The sequence below is a fragment of the Clupea harengus genome, unplaced genomic scaffold (assembly GCF_900700415.2).
Source record: "Clupea harengus unplaced genomic scaffold, Ch_v2.0.2, whole genome shotgun sequence".
NCBI lineage: Eukaryota > Metazoa > Chordata > Actinopteri > Clupeiformes > Clupeidae > Clupea > Clupea harengus.
Genome location: NW_024879687.1, coordinates 74304 through 95000, shown reverse-complemented (window position 1 = coordinate 95000; position 20697 = coordinate 74304). Strand labels below are relative to the sequence as shown.

At 45.3% G+C, this 20697-nt stretch overlaps 2 protein-coding genes across 2 annotated transcripts in view; both read right to left on the bottom strand.

Moving 5' to 3' along the window:
• LOC122129884 (podocalyxin-like protein 2) overlaps window positions 1-9984 on the bottom strand; it is a gene marked incomplete at its 3' end in the record, with an annotated part of 12272 nt that extends 2288 nt beyond the window's left edge. The window contains exons 1-2 of the mRNA XM_042704615.1: window positions 9607-9984; window positions 3318-3659 (exon numbers count right to left, since the gene is read on the bottom strand). Coding sequence (XP_042560549.1) covers window positions 3318-3659; window positions 9607-9643 — 379 coding nt within the window. The remainder of the gene's footprint in view (window positions 1-3317; window positions 3660-9606) is intronic.
• Window positions 9985-10919: 935 nt separating this feature from the next.
• On the bottom strand, window positions 10920-20068 carry mcm2 (minichromosome maintenance complex component 2). Its single transcript, XM_042704613.1, has 16 exons — window positions 19968-20068; window positions 19038-19207; window positions 18575-18744; window positions 17889-18155; window positions 17432-17651; window positions 16555-16762; window positions 16151-16285; window positions 15634-15825; window positions 15021-15114; window positions 14299-14549; window positions 13838-13964; window positions 13460-13572; window positions 12785-13027; window positions 12342-12524; window positions 11809-11964; window positions 10920-11298 (listed from the first exon to the last, which is right to left on the bottom strand). The coding sequence occupies exons 1-16, from the start codon at window positions 19971-19973 to the stop codon at window positions 11188-11190; spliced, it is 2646 nt and encodes an 881-aa protein (XP_042560547.1). The 5' UTR covers window positions 19974-20068; the 3' UTR covers window positions 10920-11187.
• Between the last annotated feature and the right edge of the window lie 629 nt (window positions 20069-20697).

The following is a 20697-nucleotide window of genomic DNA, read 5'->3' as shown; positions in this document are numbered from 1 at the left end:
CTCACACACACTACCAGTCCTAATAGAACGTTTCCTTTGCAACTGCAGTCAAAACATAACAGCTAAAGCACTGCAGTGGGTGAGAGAAAGAGCGAGAAAGAAAGAAAGAAAGGATAGGTAGAAAAAAAGAAAAGATATGTAGAAATAATAAGAGCTGTTGACGCTGCAGACGCCAAAGATCAAAGTCAAAGATAAAAGTAAGGGTAATGAAAAAGTCAAACCTAGATTTCAAAGTCTATCAATATTTGGGTTTTGCCTTGTTGAATAGAAAGGTCTTACTTCGCAGTGAACAAACAGCAAACATCCTGCAAACTGTCAGCAAGTAGTAAAGAGAAGCCCACTCCAACTCAAACTAACATTATTTTTGTGCCAGTCCCTTGATTTAAACCATGGCAGCACACTGTTCAGCTAGTAACAAAAGACCCCCCTGCTGTGGGCTCTCCTCAACTTGCCACAAGATGTCAAAGAGTCTGGTTCTGTTGGCGCCTTGGTGCCTGAGTCAGGCACGGCTCCAGGTCCAAGGGCACCGTTCTGGGCTGATCTGTTGTTGCCTTGCTATATGGCCAGCGCTTGACCCCGGCCTCCGGCACCTCGGCCACCTGCCCCTGCCATCTGTGTCCCCAGACGGGCCTGTCTGGCACTGCCGTCCGCCACCGCTTAATGACAGAGCAAGGAGCGAAGGGGAGCGGAGCAGCGTGGGCCTCGTGAAAAAACTGTTCATGGTGTTCAGTTTCTGAGGCCCAATATGGATGTCCAGCGGGGTTGAGATACTGTGCATGTAATAAACTTGGGGACATAATTCATGTGTGGTTGCAATGAAAAAAAATGAATAAAGAGAACTATCCATACACCGTTCATAGTCTTAAGACACAATATGATGGTCCAGTATAGTTGAACCACTATAATACTATACTATAATAATAATGAACTTGGGGACATAAGCCATTGGGTGGCTCATACGAAAAAGTATTTTTTTTTAAACTATCAACGCATGTTCATGGCCTCACGTTTATGGGACACAATATGTAGACAGTACAGCAGGTCCAGTATGACTAGAACACTGTCCGTAATACACTTTGGGGCATACACATACACTATGTGGCTCCTTCAAGGAAGGAAATATGACAATCTTGAACAATAATGAACAATATACTAAATTAAAGATGAAGGGTTGGCATTCCCACATCTTGATCACTTTTTCCAAATCCATATGATATCACATACAGCCAAAAGAACAAGACAAACTGCTCTTTCTCAGTCCAAACATCTACTGCAGTCTAGGTGAGGTCTCCAGTAGACTCTGGTGATTACTGCAGGGATATGTGCTGCCCTGCCCTGCTCTGACACACACACACACACACTCACACAGACACGAACACACACACACACACACACAGTGTTGTGATTAGATTACACAAGGGCTGAACGTCAGGACTGGAATTGATGAACTAACCAGTGATGTCAGCCTGCACCTGATTAACAGGGTGAGGCTAATCGCCGCCTTCTGTGTGAAACCCACGGAAAGGGCAACACACAAACACACACCGCACAGCATCAAGATCAGCACAACACAGAACCCTCCAGAGAATTAGTAATTGTATGTTCAAATACATTAAAAAAAAAATACTAAGGATAATAATCAAATTATGTTTCCTGATGTTGAATTTCTATCCACTAAATCAAGGGGTAGACATGTCCATTCTAATACTCTTTTTCGCCTAATCTGGGTAGAACAAAACAAGTTTAAAACTCCTAAAATAAAGTGTGCCAATGTTTTCACAGAGCAACCACTCTCCAATTAGCTCCAATTAGCAAGCACTGCAATAATAATTATAACCTAGGTTTCCACCGTTTGTGCTGATCTTGGTCTTGTTCAGGCGTACTGATAACACTAAAAACATGCCTGGTACTCCAATATCAGAATTATCCAGATGAACATAAATATGTCTGGCTCACTGTCAATGTAATAATCTATTGTTTTTCCAAAGATATGATTACTATTATTAATTTCAGGGTTTAGAAGAGCTTTTCTCAGCTGTGCAACTATTGATGGACACGGGCGTCTTCAAGTGGGTAGTCTGCAAACATCCACAGTTTGGTTTGGATGTTGAAAGGGATTGATTCTTCTTGGTGTTAGCAGAGACAGTGCTGGCAAGTCCAGTCAGAACAAACGTGTTAGAGGCAGAAAAAGTGACAGGCAGTGGAGAGCCAAACAGGTGACAGTCTCACCAGAAGCACCTGGGCTAATGCTGTTTCAGACACAAGAACCCTCTGACAAAATGGAGTCCCCTCTTCCCGTGATTACAGTGCTGTATACACACACATTACACACCACTCACACATCACAATTATCACTTCTCACAGGAAGATCTCTCCATCTTTTTCTCTCTCTCACACACACACACACACACATTCATAAATAACATACCTCGATGTCATAAATGTGTGTATTAACATGCAGTGTCGGAAAAGTTGTCAATTATTGCTATAAAGAAGGAATTCATTTGAAGATGCTGTGCCAACAAGATGACTAGCCAATCATGATTGCGATACATTTCACCGTCAGACAGTCATAGTTCTGAATGACCATGACAGCCTAACTCACGCTGATCTAGAACTTAGAACCAAAGGCTATCTGTCCTTCGCCTGGCCTTATATGTTATAACTTTTTCATTAATGTCTTTTCTCCTTGTGGTGCTCTATAGATAAGCGGCTTAATCATTTTAGGGGACAACCATTTCCATAACCCGTTGAGTTTCTTATCCACGATCAGCACTGCTTATCAACCCGCATTTAAATAATGTGTCCGTGCCTGTCCATACCATAGCAGAGCCACGGGCCCTCAAGAGACCTCTGGGATTGCATTTGATTTGTAAAATGCCACCGAACCAGACAGAGAAAAAGGAGATCTGTTTCAGGGGGGCGAGCCTGAGATGAATGCAGACAGTGTTTAATAGGCAGAGAGCCCCTTCAATCACTTCTTTTCTGTCTGTAATTGGTGCTTTGACATTCAGGCAGGGCTCTTGGGGAGAACTTTGTCGTGCCAATGATGGCATGGTGCTTGATGAACTCTCATGAATCATCAACCAGGGTGACTCATCCTTTCATCGGAGGTAGTTCTTGGGAGTAGGTGTGAGTGCCAAGAACATGTCGATGTGTGTGTGTGTGTGTAGAAAATGTTTTTGATTGATGAGGGCAGAAAACTGTGTATTCTCTAAGGAACCTGGACCCCCGTTGCTTGGGGACCCAAAGGTGTAAACAGTAAACACAGTTAATGTAGTGAACCAAGTAAACAGACTGAACGTTGAAATCCCCACCTATGAGCGACTCTGAGTCCAGGCCGGTGTTGTTGTCTTCCTCTCTGGTGTCCCACAGATGCACAGATGCCGGGGAGGGCTTGTTCTCCTCGCTGTCCTCGCTGTAGAAGCCCGACTCTTGTGAGCTCTCCAGGAAGCCGGGCACGTGCTGGGGGTCAGGGTCACGGTTGGCCAGCGGTAGGAGGTCAGCCTGGTCATCAGGGGTGACGGAGGCCGCAGCATAAGAAGAGGAGGAGGAGGAGGAGAGGGTGCGGTAGGGGTGGGGGAGGTCAGGGAGGAGTTGGTGACTGGAGGTCTCCCTTAGGCTGCCTGATCGCACCAGCAGCAGCAGGAGCAGAGAGCCTAGGAGACAGAGAGAAAAAGGAGGAGAGAGATACAAAAGAGAGGGAAGAAGTGAGGAGACGGGTGAGAAAGAAGAAGAGATAGAGAAGAGAGGAGGATAACAGAGGAGTCACTGACTGCAGTAAAGCATTGTGGGAGCAGGAATGAGCACCTGAGGTCCATGGGTCCAGGTCCATGTTACAGTAATGGGGCAGACAGGACACCAAACATTCAAAAGGGACACAGGGCTTTTGAGAATTAAAACTAATGTTCTGATTCTTAACTTTCTGATCATTCTTAACTTGCATATGTCTTATTTTACTCCTCTATCAAGCATCTCCTTTACATCACACGTTCTTAAACAGAAAGAATACATCAGAATTAAGATGGAGAAATTGGGAAGGTCATACATTCCCAGTAGAAGTCTTAGTCAGAGAGCTGCTCACGGTGAGCTTCAGCAGGAAGTATGGCTTAGACAGATGGGTGTAGGATAAGCCCTTCCTACCAGGCAATGAGTCTAACCTGCTCAAAGACGTCTGACCCCCCTAGTCTGCGCCCCCTCCCCGTCTCAGTCACAGATGGCTGAATCAGACCAGCTTAATTTCCCCAAACATTAGGGGGTCCGTCTGGAATAATCTCCAGCCGCCACACACAAATTAGTTCAATTCTTTCTAAAAATCAAGAAAGATTCATGTTAACATTACATACTTAAATATCATATGCATAAATCTCCTGCCTTCTCTGTCTCATAGATAGAGATGCTTCTTCAAACAGAGACAGTCAAACAGCCAACTCCTCTTTGGCAGCAGGTTTCTGTTGAGTCACTGGGTTCTCTCAATGAGGCCAATGAAGATGCTACTGCCAGACCTGTGCTGGCCGTTAAACTGCCTTCCGCTAAAACCCAATCACTCTCCCTGCTGGGGAAATCCCTGGCGCAGGGGCTGGGGGAACACAGTTTGTGCCCCCCTTATGGGGGGGGGGGTAGAAAGGCTACGGCTGATGTTATGCAACTGACTAACATTACTGATAAATGTCTGAACAGCTCTGTTATGAAAATAATGGCTATTAGACACAACTAATTTCAGGTCTTACTAACTGAAGAGGTGGCTGGGGATGGGGTGCCCTGGGGGCATCAGCATGGTAGTAAGGGGCTAAAGGTGATGATACACTGGGCAACTAACTGAACTGAACTGAACTGAACTGAACTGAACTGAACTGAACTGAACAATTCCTTTGTAATTCATGGTTGGTAGATATTGCAAAACATAACATCACCAACAATAGCTCCCTTTTGGAAAATGTATGGCCTCCATGGTGACCGTGTTGTCCATACAGGATGACCTGTACGCTGCCCAGTGCGTCATCAGACTCGGGGATTAGAAGATCCACAAGGCGATCTCCCCCATCATGATGCACCGTATCTCTGTCATGCATTAACCCTAAACCTCATGGCCAAATCAGTGAGGTAAATGCAGGCCGGTAAACCTAATGGGTACCTCCACCTTCCACCTTATTCGAAAACAGCTGAAGAAAGAAAATTCCTAAAGAGACTGCCTCAGTTTCACTGCATCAAAATGCCAGGCAGCTGAAAGGAGAAAAAGGCATTAGTTTAAACATTCGCCTCATTCATCTGTGTGAGAAGATCCTGTTGTTGTAGAAAGATCTGAAAAGTACATTCTGGATAGCCCTAAACAGTTCTACCTATGCCTTATCGTCCCTCTACATACAGTGTACAGACGGCATTCTTGTCAGGTCGACAGTGCATCCCTGAGTGTGGTTCTGAAAATAACTTTCACCACTGTTGACATGAGGACATGCCTGCATGAGTGAGCCCTTCCCGCCAGGCTGACCTGCTTCGCCACGGCAACCCACCCATGCTGACAGGCTCAGGGCTGTTCCGACATCAAGGGCAAACTCCAGACAGACAGCCTGCAAGACGAGACACACTAGTGACACACTAACCAGGCAGGGATGCACTGTCGACCCCTGCCATCTCCTGTGTCCTCCTCCCCCCCCCCCCCAGAGTGAGGAGACAGGGGTGGGTCCAGTGCATATCAGCCGCCAGATCCATTAGAGACGAGGTTTTCAATGCTGTTCATTACTCCACAGCTCTGCATCAACGTCCCAGAGAACATCAGAGCCTGGTCTGGACAAGGAGCTGACTAGTGCAGATCAGACACCAGACCTGCCCCTGGTCTGCGCACCTGACTGAACTCCTCAGTGGCACTCTTTGTTAGCTGAACACACCTGACTATGCTCATCAAGAGCATTTTAGCCACACTGACTTTAACCAGGTATGCGTCGTGCAGGGATAGCTAGATAGACTATACGCAACATCGGGGGGCTCCACGAGTAGGGCAGTGATGCAGTGCAGATCAAACACCACAGGGCAACTACATCTGTTAGAGCAGTGGGTCTTAGTCCTGTTCCTTGGGCCTCACTGCTCTGCTCGGTTTTCTATATCTCTTGTGTATATACAGTACCTGACACTCCTAATTAGCTGAACATACCTGTCTTTGCTAATCAAGAGCAGTGTGCTTGGATCAGGGTTAGATAGATTACATGTAGGGGGAGGGCTGGTGCTGCAGGAACTTAGAACCCCGGTGTTAGACTCAGCAGCTCTTGTGATCAGGACTGGGAGTAGGACCAGGGTTTTGTGTACACTAAAGAGAAGACCTTATGACCTTTGACCCTCTGGCTCTCCACACCAGATCAGAACCAAATCCACACCAGATCAGGGTCAGGTCGAGTGATTAGAGTCGTGTGATTAGAGTCGAATAATTAGACTCAGTGACTAGAGTTGGGTGACAAGAGTTGTGTGATTAGTATTGGGTGATTAGTATTGGGTGATTAGAGTTGGATGATTAGAGTTTGGTGATTAGAGTCGGTGACTAGAGTTGTGTGATTAGAGTGGCCTGCTCTGTGAGTAGAGCAGAGAAAAGAGAGGTGTTCATTCATTTGGCTCTTTCTAGGGACCTCATTAGGCTTTGAAGCTTCTGGGAGTCATGGACTTGGTTTTGCACAATATTTCATCATTCATAGTGTAGCATATATGAATGCAACAAGCAGATAATAAGCCAATGCAAAAATCTCCTGAAGCACAAAATCTAGTGTAAACAACATGAAATGCGCTTGAAATGAATACTCATTCTACATCATGACAACATTTTGAACCAAAATAAATATAAAAAAAGACCCATTTCGTGGGTAGAACTGAATGTACTTTCTCTCCCAAATATGATAGCGAAACAGACTGTGACTGTATTAGAATGGGAACTAATAGAGAACAGCAATCCGCTAAATCCAACAAGCCATATAATCCATGGCTCTGTATAGCCTCAAGTTCCTTATCATTAAAGACGTAGAGCTCGACTGCTACTCCACCTGCTTGCATAAGAGAACTCCGAGCTGCCAGACAAGATGTCCCCCTGCATTGGCTTTAGTCTGTGCAGACAGACCAATACATTACCTATGCAAGGGGGGGAAGATCCTGTTAAAAATATCCCAGAACCTCATCCAATCAGAGGATTAATTAACAGACGAGACAATTCTATCGATGCAACAGAGCATTGACCGCAATGGTAAGTAGGGGGTAAACAAGGTATTCAAGACTTGCTATCTGATTCAAACAGCCAAACACACCATTTACCCAGAGCGGGCTCCTTTATCCACCTCGGGATCCTTTTAAACCAGGAAAAATGCCAACAACAACAACAAATGATAATACCATAATACTGCAGACTCTGAATACAGGACAACTATAGTAATCACACACACAACTCTCATATTGATCTGATAAATATGTTTCCTTCTTTTTTTTTTCTCTCCATCATTCTCTACCTCTCTGTCACCTCCTGTTTAAATTGATCTGTGTTGTGTGGGAGCACACCCGAGACAGAGCAGCGGCCGGCTGATGAATGGAGATTCGGCCTGAGCTGAACAGAGCTGTGTGGTGCTGTTCACAGGGCAAGGCAAGGCTAAGCTATAGGCATATAGGCTAAGTTTATCTATATAGCACAATTCATGCATATGGGTATTTAAAAGTGCTTTACAAATGAGCAGATAAAGGAACAGAAAAATATTTAAAGAAATAATGAAAAGGGTAAAAAGGAAGAGTTCTTCAGATCAGCTGCAGGCCGCTGGGTCCTGGGGGCTGGGCTAGGCTGGGGGCTGGGCTGGGCCCTGAGGTGCCTGGCTGGCTCTGCAGCACAGGCTCAGTCTCAGCGAGATGTGAGAGAAGAGTACAGAGGGGAGATTTACAGTGGCTGGCAGGCAGCACAGGCCTGCAGTAGCAGCACACAGGAGAATCGGAGTGCTGTGGAGTGGTAAAACGTGGTTAGGTTGACTAGAGGCTGAGGGGGATTGAGACTGCTGGAAGTTAGCATGCAAATCCCTGCATGGGCGTAGCTAAAGGGAGTCTCAGTTAGCCTACCCCAAATGAGAAAAAACTCCAATAATACACCTCAACACGATTTCCTCCCTTTATGTGCAAATTAAGCTAAATGGGGGGAAAGCAAGAGGGGAGGCACCCTCTCTAGTAAACTGGCTCCATCCCAAGAAGGATGAGGAGAAGCACAAACCAAAAGGGCCGGCATCGAATCCTCATTTCCATATCAAATGTCACAGGCTAATCCCACAGCACAACTCAGTCCAGTACACACGTAATATGCACAATGTGTACTTTAAAACTCAACAATAAGCTGATTCTAAAAGGTTTCACATTAACATGAGTTAGTCTGTCGTCGCTGTTGCGCAGCACGTTTCGAATAATGACAAATTAATGTACAAGGAGGGTACGTTATTGTCCAAAAGCTCATCATTACTTAGAAGGACTTTATGGGTATCTGCATCGCATGGAAGCCGAGCCTGCGCTCCGGTGGGGTGCTAGAAGAACGCTGCAGAAGCGGCGTTTTGTGTAGCATCTCCGCCTGGACTGGGCTCTGCGCAACTGCAGATGTAGGTCAGCAAAAAATTAGACAATGCCTCGGCAGCAGCTGACTCCAGAACCAAGTCAGTTGTGATACGGTCCAAATCCGTTTCTGAGTCTGGTGGTCATTTGTAACATTCTCGAGTGCAGAAAGAGATTTATGTAGCCTATAGGTAAAGCACCCCTTGAATTGTAGGGGTTAAAGGAGACAGTGCACTTAATGAACACTTCAAGTCTAAAGTGCTGTATAAATATCACGTTTTAAGAAATGCAATTAAATGAAGATTAGGAGTAAAACATAAGGAAGATGTATATGATGAGACAACCTGTGTATTTTGGTTGCTTTCTTTTCCTGCTACAATCTACAAACTTAAGTTATTAACATAACGCCAGAAATATATCACAATATAATACCAAAAAAATAGCAATATAGCCTACAGTGATGCAGTAGCCTAACCCATAGTATTGTGCGGGTGACAATAGTAAATGTGAGCACTGAAGACAGCCAAATGACCCGTCTTCTTGAGAAAAATGCATCTGACAGAAACAAACATAAACACGTCACTGCTACATGAAAACGTACACTGGCCGGCCAAGTACGCATGCTGTGCACGATTCATTGAAAAGCCCTGTCAAACATATTCAGCATAGGCTGCCACGCATCACACTGGTCAATAGGATAATGATCCATTTAAGGACATGCATGCAAAACATCTCTCCGAACTGCATAAAAAGGAGCATGTTTTAGGCTTGGTCTTACTGAATGAGCCCTTCACAACGGATTCACCTCATTTACATGACTTGCAGACTAGCCTACATTTGCAGTATCAGACACTACACACATATTATAGACCAAAGACTATTGGCTAGAGTGGAAAACAAATAAACACTGAATGATCCATGCAGGTGGTCTCCTATTCATGCACAAACCACCAGTAGTATATAGACGAATGAGTCCGAAATCAGCACTATAACTTAATTGTCATCATGAAATAAACAGAGAATAATAACTGTAATTAATAAGACAAAACAGCTACTTACCGAACAAGAGCTTGTTGGTGAAGTAAACAGCCGACATGTTTTCAGTGGATTATATTTTGAAAATCAGTAGAACGTCACTACACAAATTACTGACAAAATCGGGGTAATTTGAGGCGTCTGTTACTATCGGCTACTGATACAGTGCGTGGTGCCCTAGAGAGACTCATATCTGGCACGTTTATGACTGTTTGGTTTCCACCAGCTCAGTGAACACACCGCTGCGTGTTGTGAATGGCGGTATTACTGGCAGAGTGCTAGCATACTGCATCTCACTTGCGCCCTGAGTCAGTGACCAGCGTGTCGGTGCCAAGCGCTTGAATCTAAACTGTAGAAATTGTCTTGCCTAATGGTTGAATCGAACCACCACAGAGAGATGCACAGCAATGTATTCGCTCAAAATTGAAACACGTGCGATTTTGTGATAATAAGTAATTGGGTTAGGAAGAAAAAACCGCGTCATCAATGTCCCTCAAGTACGGTCGAAGGCTTCTCTAAAACGCCAAGGATGTGACAGAATAGGTCTGGAGTATAATTCAATCCTTGCGCAGTGTCTGCAGACGGCACACTGCAACGCACTAGAAAACGATTCAGGGTCCTAGATACGGGCTGCGCGACTGCAACATAGGCAGGCCACTATAACTGGTGAGTCAGAACACCAAAGTAGAAGCTCCAGAATGTTTTACATTCATATCAAAAAACGGCTCACGGTGCTCAAATGACTGAAAAGGTAACAGTGATTGGTAGTTGTGACCAGCTAAGGACTCAGCTAGTAAATCATGGTCAAATCAAAGGTTTTCTCTGATCATCTACAGACACATGCTAATGACATTTAATTAGCTTTTTTTTTTTTTTTTTACATGGAATTAACCGTTAGGGCTTTTTTAGACCTCACTATAAGCCCTGCCACTGTGAAAATAAATATTTTGAACGGCTAGATCTATGGGATGTCAAGAAGTCCTATTGGCATATGTTTGGAGACCTCCCAAAACTGTTGGACAGAGAAAGTACACCATTCTGACACAACAAATAGTTAGAAATAAAAAATGTCACCATTTATTTTTTGTTTTGTTAACTACAGACCCCCCCCCCCCCCCCAAGGGAACCAGGGGGGTCCCCAGAATAAAAAAATATTTATCCAGGTCCTGTTACATTACGAGCTGCTTATGTGCCATACACACTTTTACAGACCAATTCTGTCACTCAGCTCCTAAAGTAGTAAAGGCCTGCTTGGTGTCATTTCATTATTTGACCAGGAATTGGCCAAACGGCTTCTATATTTATGGAAGGCATCTATATGCAATTTCCACTCGAGGTATTTTTATATAATGTTTTTTTTTATTTCTTTACAAATTTTTTTTTTTTACATCAATTCATTAACACAACATTTGCATAAACAAGTACATAAGGCTTCAAAAACACCTCCTCTTCTCCCCAGTCATGATGAATGATCATTACGGGTATATGAGAACTTCGCCTTCTTTAATGAGGCGTTTCTGTCCATATCAGTGCTAGAGCGTTCTCACACCAGCAGGTGGCGATATACAAAATATACACATCCCAAAGCTCTCTGGGGGTAGCCGTTTAGAACTGCTGAACGATCAGCTTCTTCTTGGTGTCGTGGGAGAACTTGTTGCCTCTGAAGAGCTCGCTGTCGTAAAAGGCCGACATGTTGTGGATGTTGATCTGTCTGGCCTAAACCGGGTCAGAGAATAAAACAGAAGTTAGATGATCCATCATCCACAAAGATTAGTCAAGGCTAAAGCCCTTGTCTTAGACATTACACTTTACCACTGGAGACAACAATGAAGACAACATTCACGTCAGCCAATGTGTGTGGTACTGACTTTGATGGCGAAAAATGTCCCTCGGGATTAATAAAGTATCCATCTATCTATCCATCTATCTATCTATCGAACACTTTAAAAGGGCTTTCTGGGTAGGTTTGTGTGGGGTTACTTTGTCCAGCAGGGTAGGGTCAGGGCCAACCTTAATTAATTGGCCATCTGAATACTTTTGTATGTTGTGGGCTTAAGTGCAGGGGTTACCTTGCCCAAAAGATCAAAACTAACCTTAAATAACTGGCTATCTGAGTAAGTTTGTATGTTGTGGGTTTCGAGAGCCTGGCTTATTCATAGAACAACCAGGGCTTTAGCCCCAGATGCCCTGGTCTAATGACGCCCATGGTTTTCGGCGTAGACTTACTTTGTCCAGCAGGTCTTTCTCTGGGATCTCGATGGTGTCCTGCTGGGCTCCGTAGCGGTTGCGCTGATACGCCACCTGCTCAGCCACCAGCTGCTTGAGGACGAAGAGCAGCAGCTCGTTGTTGTCCCGCTTGAAGGCCAGGTAGCGCGCAAATGTCTGTCAACAGAGGGAGATGAGACAAGCTCAACACAATGTAGAAATCTCTTCATCATTAAGTAGTAATCAGTTCTTCATGCCTGTCCAACTATACCCTAATGGCTCAAAGGAACTGTGGGGAAAGCAGGGTACATAAAACTATGGAAGTACATGAAATGAAGAGTTAAAGTAACTTACTACACTATACAGGCAGAACACTAACACACTATCCTGACCCCCTCAAAACACACTGGAAGAGACCTGCTTGATTACTGCAGATTTATGTACATGCTAAAGGTTCCATGAAGTAACTTCCTGACGCAGAACAGTCCACAAATTAAGGTTTTCCGTCCCCCTGGTGGTTCATCGCAAGAGTGACGCGCGTCTCAGCGGCCCACCTTTCGCATGCCCCTCATGATGCTGAACTTCTGCGTGTCGATGAAGCTCTCCAGCATGACGCGGATGGCCATGTTCACGTCGTCCTCCAGCACGTAGTCGCGCAGGTGCATGCGAGCGTGGGCCTCCGCCATGCGGATCATTGACTCGATGTGACGCACTGTGATGGGAATGCTACCAGTGGCCTGAGGAAGAGGGTGTTGAAATAAAGGATTAAGGATAAAAGGGGGAAAGGAACATACATTTCTTAGAAACATCAATGTATGCGAGTGTAAGTATGTGTGAAATATTTAACTTTATATATAAAATGTTAAACTAAAGTATTTTACTGGGTTTAGCTTTTGTCAAGAGTCTTAAATATTGGAGAGAGGGGAAAGGACCCATGGGTACGATGAACTCCTGAACAGATCAAACTGAAAAGGAAAAGCGGGTTGAGACTCCATACCATGGACTCCTTGCGGAGTTCGCTGTAGATGCGGGCCACCTTGTCCTGGTCCATCTGGTTGAGTTTGGGGTGCACGCGCTCCTTGGAGTAGAGGAGGTACTTCCTGAGCAGCTCCTGTGGGATGGGCGGCACGTCCGAGGTGTTGGGCAGCACCATCTCCTCCAGGCTGGCCATTCCTCCATCTTTATTACTGGGGTGGTGCTTTATGTGAGAGCCCACCACAAACCGCGCCAGCATCTCATCCTGAGGCAAAATGAAGCAGAGGGGATGGGCTAGAGTCAGAGTCATATATACTCTAATATTACTACTCGTATATATCATTTAAGTAATATTAAGACCTATTTCTGCAGCACTTTTCAGCAAAAGCACTGCTCATAGTCCCTAACAGAGAATGGAATAAGCTTAAGTAGTCATAAAACAGCAAACCAGCATGTTCACACCAGTCAACTACACCCTGGTAACAGTGGTGTTGTTGGGTCCGATCGCGTGGGGTCATAGGCCCAAATATTTTAAGGTGTTTATAGCAAAACAGGCGGACTGTGTAACAGAGTGGAACTTGACTTGCAGCGTTGCAGGAGGAGGGCGTAATCCTCTCTGTCTTTCTCTCTCAACATGACCATGAGAAACAAAGACAAGCCCTGGGCAAACTTGACTTGGCTGACATGTCGGTCTCACCTGAACTGGATCCACCGTGTCTCTAACAACACACAGGACGTCAAAACGGGAGATGATGGGTTCTGTGAGGTCCACGTTCTCTGAGAAGGTCAGAGAGGGGTCATACCGCCCACCTGCAGAGGGGAAGGGGAAAAAAAGTTTAAATCAGAAACAAGGATGTCAAAAGTACAAGACTGTGTTTAGTGATTGTCACAAAAATCCCTGAAACGACATCTAGAATGGTTTCAAATCCAGCCCAACAAAATATATCCCCAAGGACCAGTTCTAATCCAATTCATCCCTGGGCTTAATTCATTTTCAATATACATCATTAATCTCACAGGCACAGACATGATTTTAAGTATTAATGTGGGCCTGCTGTGACTGATGGGGACTAACCGATAGGGTTGGAGGCAGCGATGATGGTGCAGCGAGCCTGCAGAGATGTGACGATGCCGGCTTTGGAGATGGAGATACTCTGCTGCTCCATTGCCTCATGGATACTGGTCCTGTCCTGATCATTCATCTGAACAAACACACACACACCCATTATAAGCAAGCTTTAGAGATGTACACTGTAACAGCCTGAAAATCAACATGACAAATACCAATTTAGAGCCATGCTAGTATAGCTACATTCAGCACAGCTTTAACTCAAATCAGTCCATATAAATGCATGCTCTACTACTAATACTGCTTCTGAACGTCTAATTCATCATCTGAGGGATTTAATCGCATGTGTGTGCTGTGAACCATGATGTCAGTGTGACTATTTCACCTCGTCAATGCCAGTGTGACTACTCCACTTTGTCAATTTCTGTGATGACATAACCTTCTCAGTCTGAGAGTGATCGTCTCACCTTGTCAAACTCGTCGATCAGGCACACTCCTCGGTCGGCCAGCACCAGAGCCCCGGCCTCCAGGGTCCACTCCCGGGTGACCGGGTGGCGCTGGACGTAGGCCGTCAGACCCACAGCGGAGGCTCCCTGGCCGGTGGTGAAGATTGCTCGGCTGGACACCTTCTCCACGTACTTCAGGAACTGGGACTTGGCTGTGCCGGGGTCTCCACACAGCAGGACGTTGATGTCGCCACGCACCTTGTGTTTGCCACCTGAGAGCACATATACAAATACAGGGAAATGCTTAAAGGTTGGCAAGATGGGTCTGTCTGTCATCAGTCAAATGCAGCCGGACTTCTCCCCCTTGATAGCGGGCGGGTCTGGAATGCTCCTGGCCCTGACCTTGTATGGACCCACAGCCAAGAGCAGACGCTACCCCAGATCTGCCACAATATCTTTAAAACGCACGTAGAACAACGGATTTTTACAACAAAAAAAAAGGTCTTGAGCGAGGCAGCTTGCCTTCCCTGACTCACACACAAAGCCCTTCAGCCTCTGAGGCAGTTCCCAGAAGGTGAAGGGAACCTATTAATAACTCCCCCCTAGTCTTACAGGGATGGGAACAGAGACAGCTTCCTAAGGCATGGCAGAGGGACCCAGAGAGGGGGAGACAGAGAGAGAGAGGGATAGAGAGAGCGAGAGAAAAAAAAAGGGGGGGGCTGTGGTGTTTTAAATCTGCCCACCTGGATTCTTTGGCTCTCCTCCAAACAGGGCCAGAGCGAGGCCTCTCTTAATGTCCTCGTGTCCGTATATAGAGGGGCCGATGCTGGCAAAGATCTATGGGAGGAGATTAAAAAAAAAAAAAAAAACACAAAAAAAAAACACAAAAACGCAATGAGATGAGGCAGTACAATTTCTGCATTTTTACAGCACTTTGCAACAGTCCTACTCCAAGCACTCCTTTTCATGCCCCCATCTACATCTACCTAAGCATACCATCCTACCTACCATAAGGCCTCGGAAGCCCTGTCCTTCAGGACATTTTAAAAGGTCAAGAGTCTTCCTTTAAAGACATCGACATCCAGCCAGACTCAGATCGGGGCGTGCCCTTACTGGAGTGCGCTGCCCAAAGGCATTGTTGTGCAATAACAATCAGAAAATGAATAGAGGCTATTATTTTAAACGCTCCCTCCCTCACTTTACAATGGCCATGGCAAAATAACTGTACACACATCCCTTTTCAATCCATCTCCAGAGCTGCTCGCTGCCCCTTGAGAAATGCTGGTAGTCTTCAGTTACATTATGAGGGGATACTTTCATTTCTGATCTGCAGTGTGTATTTGAATGCAGTCTCACCCTCTCTCCGATGCGCTCGTCCTTGGACAGAGCCACAATGGCCTTGACGTCCTCGTCCGTGAGCTCAGCCGCGGCGAGGCGCGCGTCCTTGCAGGCGATGTGGTTGGCCATGATGACGGTGGCGAACACGGGGAAGCCGTTTGCCATGTTCAGGGAGCCGTCGTAGTTGTTGTGGTAGATCCCCGTCAGCTCCTGTGACAAGACAGACACAGAAAGGCACCTTGAACGCACCATCCTCAACAAAGTGCTGAGCAAACAGGGAGCCACGGAGGGAATCGTCCCAAAAAAGATGAAAACACCAACTCAAAATGTCAAAGACGTCAAAGCATCAACTGATGTACCGATTCAACTAGTGTTGATCTTTGTGTGAAGGTCAGTATTTGAAGTGTAAATACCATGCCTTATAAAAAAGGCAGACGTTTCTTTTTAAGCATGTCTGTTTTATATTACATGCACCATACCATAACCTCTTCTCTGACATCATATTTACACTGGGTGTGTGAACAGTGAGACTTACGATCTCATCTCCAGGCCTGCAGCTGTCTACCAGGTCAGACAGTAGGATGGCGTCTTTGGAGCGAGGCAGACGACCTGCGGCCACCTTCCCTGGACTCTCCTGGATGGTAATACGCTGGTAGTTCTGGTACACCGTCTACAGAGCAGAAACACACTCAGTTAACCTCTGACATTGCTTTACTTTCAATAGACTCAAAAAAAAAAATTAAAAAGGGATTAAATATACCACAGAAAATACAAACTAATATCGATATTGCAGTATATGCTTTTATACACACTTGTGCATATTGCCAATAACGTCCATACACTAAAAAATATAGAAAAATTGTCCACAACCTCATGAAAAGCAATGCGAATCATTTCACATCCTCTACCCTCTGTAAGAGCTGATAACCCCAAACAGACCTGCTCCATGTTGATGTCAAAGGGCCCGAGGGACTGACACTCTGGGCAGGAGCCTGGCTTGACCTCCTGGTTCTGGGACTGGAAGAAGGGCCCAAGGACGAAGTTACATTTGTTACAGTTGTACTTGACCATGCCCAGCTGGGGCAGCACACCGGTGCAGCAGGTCACCACGCCGCTGGTGCGGATCAGCTGGTTCAGGTGCAGCTGCCTGCAGAGGGAAGAGGAAGAGGAGGACGGAAGAGGAAGAGGAGGACGGAAGAGAAATGTGGACATATGAGAGGGCAGTTCTGTAAAACTCACTCTGGAGACTCTTATCCATTTAAGCCGATTTATGGATCCATGCAAACCTACAAAACTCATATGGGAACACTCATGCAAGTCTCTACCATTCATATCTGGCACTCTGAGATTCTTCTGAATGAAGAGTGCGTTACAAATAAAATGAATTATTATTATTATTATTATTATATCTGGGGACGCTGTGAAGGTGATGCACTCAATACACTGCTCGTCATTCTAAATAAGATACACATGTTTGGGCAGAGTGCATCCACACAGATGCTTTGACTTCACAATTTCACGCCTTCTCAATTTCACGCCTCACGTCACCAGAAAACATTTAGTGCAACAAAGGCACGTGATGCTGTCCAAGCTCTGCAGCAAGAGGCGCTGTAGCAGCAACCGGCATGATGCCTGATGTAGGTACAAATGTGATCAGCATCGCCCCCTTGTGGACATATGCGTTATAACCTCTATAGGGACAAAGGCAGGCACACTGTGCACATTGCACCTTGATGGCGCATTACACCAAGTTCTGTCCCAGGTGTTCATGTGCCTGTGTAGGGGACGTTTCAGGACCTCACAGGTGTGCAAGTACCTGAGAGAGCGGAGCTCCTCCACCAGAGGCAGGTTGCCAATGCGCACATGGATCTCGTGGGCGATGCGCTCGTACTTGGGGTACATGGCCAGCACCACCTCCTTGGCCGCCTCGTCAAAGATCTTCAGCATCTCTGTGGGCGCCTCAGGCAGGAAGTAGGCCAGCACATGCTCTCGGGACGCCAAGTCCTCATAGTTCACCAGCAAACTCTCCTTGTTTTCTGCAATGGTTCAGAGATGAATAAATGAGTCATCACTACAAACACTATAAATGTTAGAAAGATACAATAGTGAAAATATAACATTTCACAATTAAAAATATACAAATCACTTTGGACAAATGCATCTGGTAAATACCATAAATATATGCCAAATAACATTAAAAAAAAATTGGCTGCAAACAAATGGCTCCTTGACTACACTCTTCCAGTTTCCAGACGTTTCAGAAAGGAATGTACCTTTGCACATGTCGCTGATCCTCTCCTTAAAGACGTTGTGTCCGTGCTCGTCGACGTGAGTGCGCAGGAAGTTCTTGAAGCGGTGGTAGATCTCCAGGCGTGGCGCTGCCATGGAAACCCACTCACGCACCGTGTGACCCTTCATGTCCTCCAGGTTCTCTATGCTCTCGATCATCTCCTCATCCTCTCCCTCCCCGGCACCCTCCGCTGCCCTCTCGGCCAGGCGCCTCTTCCTCGCCGGGCGCTCATCATCCTCATCTTCACTGTCTGTGAGGAGATATGAGGACCATGTTTAGTGACTGTAACAGGCCCAGAAATGACATCTGCAATGCTCAATTCAATACGTACCCAGGTCAGAGGGAAGTGGTGAGTATTCTACAAGGGTCACTAATACAACACCACGCATTTCTTTTTCTATACAATTCTAAATGTAACTCAAGAAGATCTCCAACTTCTGCATTTACTTACATCAATACACTGCTGTACCGGACTGAGTTTTACTTCATGTCATTTATTCATTCATGATTTCTATTCCATTTATACCATTTTAAAATCTCCAATATCTACATGCATCATTTAGTCACAGTAATACACTGTTGTAGCTCTAGACTTCATTCTATACACACTATTGTACATGTTGTGTTGTGGTACAAGGAGCAGTGGGTCCTTTAGGTAGAGCCACTCACCGTAGAGCAGGTCCATCCTCATGCGGCCACTGACCCCCTGCTCCCGGTCCCTGCGCCTCATCGCCTCCTCGGCAGAGGCTCGGGCCCCGGGGGACAGCTCCGACAGGTCCTCATCCTCATCCAGCCCCTCCGCCTCGTAGCGGTCCAGCTCTGGGATCACCCGGTAGTCCCTGGGCGAAAAAGGCCAGTCAGTTAGCGGCACACCCTAAACATTACTACAAAACACTGACTCCAAATATCCATCAAAATCCATGTCATGATCAAATGGTGCTACTCTTGAAGCTAGGGGTGTTCAATTCTACACATCTGTCTAACACTGACACATAGCTAAAGTGTAGTGTAGGAAGTTGAGATAGTAGGACAGACATAATCATAAAACATTTTCAATGAAAATCAGTGAGTCAACATATCCAAACTGACACACTATAAAGTTACTTTAAATAAGTCAGAGTTCACTGCCTACCTTTCCATCCCATCTCCAATCAGCTCCTCCCCATCCCCGTCCTCCTCGTCAGGCAATGTCTCTCCCAGGATCCCCTCGGACTCGTCCTCAAACGGAGGCAGGTCCCTGCCCGGGCTGGACGTGAGCCCGCGAGTGGGGCTTGTAGCCATGTGGTACGACTCTGATGAATCCTGGCAATACAACAACAAAATTGGAATGCCGAGTGAGCAGGGTGTTCATCAAACTATATGCAATCCTCCATGATGTAAGGTGAAATACCTATTGATACGCGTCTTGATGCATTACGACTTGATGTCAATTAAATAAACTTAAGTTAAGAGTTAAAGTTAGAGTTACGTGTTATGTTGACGTTACTCTGTCAGCTAGCGAACCTCACACTGACGAAGCAAGTTAGCCAACTAGGCTGACGTTAAGTACCCAAACAAAGGAAACGTGCTAACCATCACTAGCCAAATCTTCCATGATGGCTAACGATAAACTGAACATTTTGTATCGATAATGTCAGTTCAAGCCATAAACGTCGAGAAGCACAGGATATATGTACGGCGTAGCCTAATTCTGATCATAAATTCCGTAACTCTCGTCAGTTAAGTTTTGTAGTTTAGGCTTTGCTCGGCCCCAATCGACGACCGAAACTTGACGTCTTTAACTCGGCATCAGTTGAATGCCCGACTTAATACAACTTACATGACACAGGCTTTACATGAGAAAGGAAGATGAGGTATTGATAATACTACAATTAACGTACCTATCATTCATTTTAACCTATATATTAAAACTGCTCGGAAGATTAACAATCGGCATGCTTTAACCGTCACTTGGCTGTGTGAACATTCAGTAAAAAACTGGCAGACATTTTACGTGTCAACAACTGTTACTGAGTACCAAGAATTGATATATTCCAATAACATTAAATTGAGAAATACGTACCGCCATTCTTTCCCGTAATTATTGGCACTTCTGTTCCGATGTCCTTCTACTGCATGAACTAACTTTTCGCGCGAATTGTCCACGTGATGCCAAAGCGCGCGAAAAATCATGAATATGTAATCAAAACCAGTTTTCTCCTACAGTGATTGGTGCATTAATCCAGGGGGTTGGACCCTAACTCCACCAACAAAGCTATAGAAGGTAGATTCGCGCCACTGTTGGGCACGTTAAAAAGTTGATCATCCCACCTACTTCCACTACTTTCCACACTTTATGAATATTGAATTAATTTACAACATAAATAAAACTAAATATAGCATAATTCATAGTGATACCTTCTTATTTTCCATACTATAGGTTAAAAACAACATGTATAGCAGATGGTTTGCATGTCTGGACAGTGTAATCTAACTGAATCAAGGAATATGTTCCTCCTTGAAAAAAATAAAACACTGAAAACCTCAACTCGATTAACAATCTCTTCCTTGTCATGTTATTTTTTGTTGGACCATGCCCACGCCAATCATGGCCTTTAGGAACCAGACCCAGATACCCTAAGATTGGGTAAGGTCTGGGATCTTTGGCTTGTCTCTAGCCTGCAACACAAATTATATTATAGATGTGAAATATTCAGGCTGTGGCAGCCTATTACCAGACTTGGGGCTGAGGGGGCGATGGGAGACCCCAAACTCAATATGTAAGGGACCACAAGGTATTCTCCAGCCCAGGG